Here is a 5,573-nt window from a genome sequence, read left to right as displayed (position 1 = left end):
TGTAGGCCAATAACACAACTAAAACGTTATACAAAAATGAGGATAGGCCCCACCTGTAGGCCAATAACACAACTAAAACGTTATCTGTTAGACTTGCAGGTGAGGTCTATCCTCTTTTTTGTGAGGGACTGCAAATAGCCTGGTTTGTAACCGGGCTACAACAAATTTTTTTTCCCACGAAAAGGGTGGTCAGCTAACGCGGCATTGACTTGGTGTAGTCAACGGACTGCGGGTCGTGCAAAAGTTCCCTCGATTATTGACCTGGAGCTGGAGCTGGAGAGGAGGACACATCCAACCCTTTTTCTCTTCCATAAATATCATCTCCCTTCCTGATGTGATTATTAGGCAACCGACTCCTGATGTGATTATTAGGCAGGGGCGAGAGAGTAGTCGGCAGATCTACCGTAGCAATGGCAGAGACGGTCGGGTCCATCGTCGTCGGCGAGGTGGTGAACCGGACCTCCTCCTTCATTCTCAGCAAGCACAGGGAGCGTCTGAGCACGCGCGAAGGCATCGAGCGCCTGGAGATGGCGTACGTAAAGATGGAGGCCGCGCTGGAGCTGTCCAGCCGCCCCGGCCGTTGGCAGCAGCAGGCCACCGCCACCGCCACCGACGCGTCTCTGCTCCGCTGGCGCCGCAGACTGCGGCGCGCCGCGGACGAGTGCGACGCCGCGCTGCGCCGGTTGAAGCTGCGCGAGCTGCAGGAGGAGGACGCCCGGGCGAGGCTGGCGCGGGCGCCGCTCCCGCGCCGCGTCGCGCGCGCGCTCCTGTGCCTCGCGTCGGCGCTCCTGCTGCTCGCCCGCGGCGGCGGCGACGACGAGCACTCCCGCGCACGCGCCGCCGTCCAGAGGTTCGAGCGGCTGGCCGGCGGTGCCGCCGAGTTCCTCAGGTGCGCACAGCTCGGCGTTGCGCCGCGGAGGTGCGGCGGCGGCGGCCTGTCGTTGGGAGGCTCGCTGGTGAACGCGCGAGCTACGTCTACGAGAGGCTGCAGGGTGGTCCTCAGTCAGCATCGGCACCGCTTCTTGGGCGTCGGGCCCGCGAGTCCGGCGGAGGTTTGGGTGGACAGCGAGCCCTGCCGTGCTTAAGGCTGCCCGCAGTCACGCGCTCCACGCAAAACTGTATTGAGATTGTTAAGAACCCATTGCTACCGAGTGTAGTCCAAGGGCTGCTTAACTGAATAATAGTAGAACACAAGGAGACAAGAGTGTAGAGAGGAACTGATTCTTTGTTACTATATGGTGCTGCTCTCAAAGGTTACATGATATGGGGATCTCCTCTCTATTTATAGACAAAACTAGGGTTTCAGGCATATGGGCCACATGGGCCTTCCTGGCCCAAGAAAGGTTTCTTAACACTCCCCCTTGGCCCAATGCCGCGAGATGCATATGTTCCAAAACTCCATAAAAACCCAGTGGGAAAAAATTGGAGAAAGAGTACATAGCTCACGCTTGTTGTGTCGCATGAATTGCCTCATCAAAACCTTAGTGAGAAACTTTCATGAAAACTCACATAAAGGAAAAAGAGTACAATTCACCCAATATAACAATTTAATCTTCTAGATTATTTGGGTACTTAAAATTTACGTTTAAGATTATTTGGGTGTGTGTGAAGTTTCTCCCCCTGAGATCTGCAATTCTCTAAGTCTCATCATTCCAAGTCCTCGGACGCATCTTTCAAAAGATGACGCACGGAGTGACTTTGTGAACATATCTGCGAGATTTTCACATGACTTAGTGTGCAATATTTTAATCTCATTTATCTTATGCAGCTCATGTGCATAGAAGAATTTAGGGTTTATATGCTTCGTAAGATTACTTTTCACATAGCCCATTTGAACTTGTGCGACACAAGCTGCATTATCTTCATAAATGATTGTGGGTGTTTGCTCAATATTCAACCCACATGCGGATTGGATATGGTTGATCATTCTTCGAAGCCATGCACATTCACGCGAGGCTTCATATAAAGCAATAATTTCTGAGTGGTTCGTTGAAGTCGATACCAAAGTTTGTTTTGACGACTTCCATGAAATTGCAGTTCCTCCACAAAGAAATACATATCCAGTTTGAGATTTGCCTGAATGTGGATCAGACAGGTATCCAGCATCAGCGTACCCGATAAGATTTAGATCTTGATTTTTTCGATAAAACAAACCAAGATCCTTGCTTCCTTGTAGGTAACGGAAGATATCCTTGATCCCTTTCCAATGCCTTTTGGTGGGTTCCGCACTGTATCTTGCTAGTAAGTTCACAGCAAATGCAATATCTGGTCTTGTGCTATTTGCCAGATACATCAACGCTCCAATTGCGCTTAGGTACGGATATTCAGCTCCAAGAACTTCCTCCCCCTCTTCCCTAGGATTGTATGGGTCTTGGTCTACCTGTAATGACCTTCCAATCATAGGGGTTTTGGCAGGATATGCCTTCTCAAGACCAAATCTTTCTAATACTTTTTGAGTGTAAGTTGATTGGTGGATTAATATGCCACCTTCAAAATGTTCAAGCTGCAGGCCTAAACAAAATTTGGTTTTACCCAAATCTTTCATCTCAAATTCAGACTTCAAGTATGAGCTTGCCTCTTCAATTTCTTTATGTGTTCCTATGATGTTCAAGTCATCAACATATGCTGATATAATACAGAATCCATTTGGGGATCGCTGTATAAATACACATGGGCAATCCTCGTTGTTTATGTAGCCTTTCTTGCTTAGGAAGTCACTCAAGCGATTATACCACATTCTTCCTGATTGTTTCAATCCATACAGTGATTTCTTAAGTTTAACACTGTATAATGCTCTATTTTTCTCATCTCGGTTTGGGACTGGGATCCCTTCCGGTATTTTCATATAGATGTCTGTATCCAGGTTTCCATAGAGGTAAGCTGTCACAACATCCATTAGTTTCATTTTTAAATTCAAGTTCACTGCCAATGAGATCAAGTATCTAAAGGTAATTCCTCCCATGACTGGAGAGTAAGTTTCTTCATAATCAACTCCAGGGCGTTGAGTGAAACCTTGAGCGACTAGCCTTGCTTTGTACCTTGATATTTCATTATTTTCATTTCTCTTGCGGACAAATACCCACTTATAACCTACAGGGTGTATGTGGGATGGTGTGCGGCTTACGGGTCCAAACACCTCTCTTTTGTCTAGAGAAATTAATTCCGCGGTAATTGCCTTTTTCCATTTATCCCAATCCGGTCTTTTCTTGCACTCTGCGATAGATGCCGATTCCGGGTCATGATCAATGATCGAGGCAACTTTTTTGCGAAATATATGTCTATGTTGGTTGTTGCTCTGTTCATGCATTCTCCAGTTAATACATAGTTTATGGCCATTTCATCATGGGATGCTTCTTGCATTTCTTCTTGTGTTTCCCTATTGCTTCTTGTTGCGGGAGCGAGTTCCTTTAGTTTTTCATCGCCTTTGTGTGCGCACATGTTTGGGTTGGCGGTTTCTTCTACGGGAAGGTTCAAGTCCGGAATGCTTTTCTTCATGTGTTCCTTCCCGGTGCCAGGTCTCGTCTGGCTCCCCTTCTTGCTTTGGGGCATTTCTGTGATCGGCTGTGGCAAGTCCTCTTGCCCTCTTTTCTTCGGACGTCTCCGAGTACTTGGGGTTTGAGAGGCCAGAGTTCCTGTCCTTTTGTTATGAGGCCTCTTAACAGGATCGGGTATACCTTCAATTTTCTTTGGTATTTCAACCCTCTCTGGTGCATTACGTGCAGGGACATGCGACTTAACCACGCTCTTCAAATCACAAAAATGATCAGGCAGTTCATTTGCTAAGTTTTGCAAATCGATTATCTTTTGAACTTCTAGATTTGCTTCTTTGGTGCGAGGGTCATGAGCGGGGATTCCCATGGATTGCCATATAATTTCTCGGCATTTCTCATCCAAAGGTTCTTTTCCTCCCCCTAATGATGGGAAATTATCCTCGTCAAAAATACAGTCGGCGAATCGGGCCGTATGCAATTCTCCGGTCATTGGGTCAAGGTGTCTAATTATGGATGCACTCTCATATCCAACATATATCCCTATTTTCCGGAGAGGACCCATTGCACTTCGCTGTGGAGGTGGTATAGGTACATATACCATGCATCCAAATTTTCTTAGGTGAGAGATTTTTGGGATGACTCCTTGCACTAGTTGCATTGGTGAGTGAATGTTGTATGCTGATGGACGGAAATTGATAAGTGCTGCTGCGTGCAGGATGGCATGGCCCCAACATGTGTTGGGTAGGTTACAACTCTGCAAGAGTGGTCTAGCAATTAGCTTTATTCTTTTAATCAAAGCTTCGGCTAGTTCATTTTGCGTATGAACATGAGGCACAGAGTGCTCAACCGTAATTCCCGATGCGGTACAATAATCATCAAATGCCTTAGAGGTAAATTCTCCAACATTATCCATTCTAATGGACTTTATTCGATGGTCAGGGAAAGTATTTTTAATCCGGATGATCTGCGAGATCAACTTTGCAAATGCATGGTTTCGAGTTGATAGTAAGCATACATGCGACCACTTCGAGGATGCGTCGATTAAGACCATAAAATATCGAAAAGGTCCCGAAAGTGGTTGAATTGGACCACAAATGTCCCCCTGGATTCGTTCCAAGAAGGCGGGAATTTCACTTTACTTTCAAGGGGGATGGTCTCAATATCAATTTTCCCATGGCACATCCCTGGCACACAAAATCTTCTTGATTTGGGAAGTGTTTCACATTTATGCAGTGTCCTTGTGAGTTATTGATGATATTTCTCATCATTCTAAGACCAGGGTGCCCTAGTCGACAATGCCATAGAGAGAATAATTCAGAATGTCTAAACACCGTCTTTAGGGAAGTGTACAGTGCAGGTGCACTAATCTTAGTATAATATAACCCTGATTCTAGCGATGGGAATTTTTCTATGACTTCTTTGTCATATTCCCCATACTTTATGATGTATAGGTATTCCTTACCATTTTCCTCTGTGGTTTCTACATGAAAACCATTTGCACGAATGTCCCTAAAACTCAAGAGAGTTCTAGTTGATTCAGGGTATAATAGAGCTTCTTTGATTTCGATTTGAGTACCCATCGGGAGTGTAATTGTGGCTTTACCTGAGCCTATTACACATGAATCGCTTCCCGCGATTGTGGTAATACTACCAACGTTCTTCATGATCGTATGAAAGTATTTTGTTTCCCTTAAAATGGTATTTGTCGTGCCACTGTCGACAATACATATATCCTCCATAGACCTTTCATAATACAATTATTGCAATTAGTAATTATCATAAGGGAAATATTGCATAGTAAATTTAAATAGTTCAACATTCATGAAATAAAGATAATGCTCTTATAGAGCTTACAGACCATAATTATGTTTTTTTCAAACTCTGAAAAATAAATGTGCATGCAAGCACTCAAATGGAATCAAGGAAGGCATCAGTGTCAGCCTCCACTAGAGCTATGGAGGTGTTCTCTTCAGTGGCAATCATCTTCACAGCACCTGCAAGATCAAGAGGCATGCCAGATGCTTCAAGCGTAGGGTCTTCTTCCATGGCTTCATTGTTGGTTGCCATGGTGAAGTGTGCCTC

At 45.4% G+C, this 5,573-nt stretch overlaps 1 protein-coding gene across 1 annotated transcript; it reads left to right on the top strand.

The window, feature by feature from the left end:
• The first annotated feature begins 293 nt into the window (after nt 1-293).
• LOC103636662 (uncharacterized) lies at nt 294-1,461 on the top strand. The gene has a single exon (XM_020547144.3). It carries the CDS (start codon nt 411-413, stop codon nt 1,083-1,085), a length of 675 nt encoding a protein of 224 aa, XP_020402733.1. The 5' UTR covers nt 294-410; the 3' UTR covers nt 1,086-1,461.
• Nucleotides 1,462-5,573: the final 4,112 nt, after the last annotated feature.

This window comes from Zea mays, chromosome 1 (assembly GCF_902167145.1).
Source record: "Zea mays cultivar B73 chromosome 1, Zm-B73-REFERENCE-NAM-5.0, whole genome shotgun sequence".
Taxonomy (NCBI): Eukaryota; Viridiplantae; Streptophyta; class Magnoliopsida; order Poales; family Poaceae; genus Zea; species Zea mays.
This window is presented reverse-complemented; position numbering and strand designations above follow the sequence as displayed.

What these genes read in the sequence shown, in the direction of transcription:
- LOC103636662 (XM_020547144.3), top strand. Translation starts at nt 411, where the DNA reads ATGGCAGAGACGGTCGGGTCCATCGTCGTCGGCGAGGTGGTGAACCGG.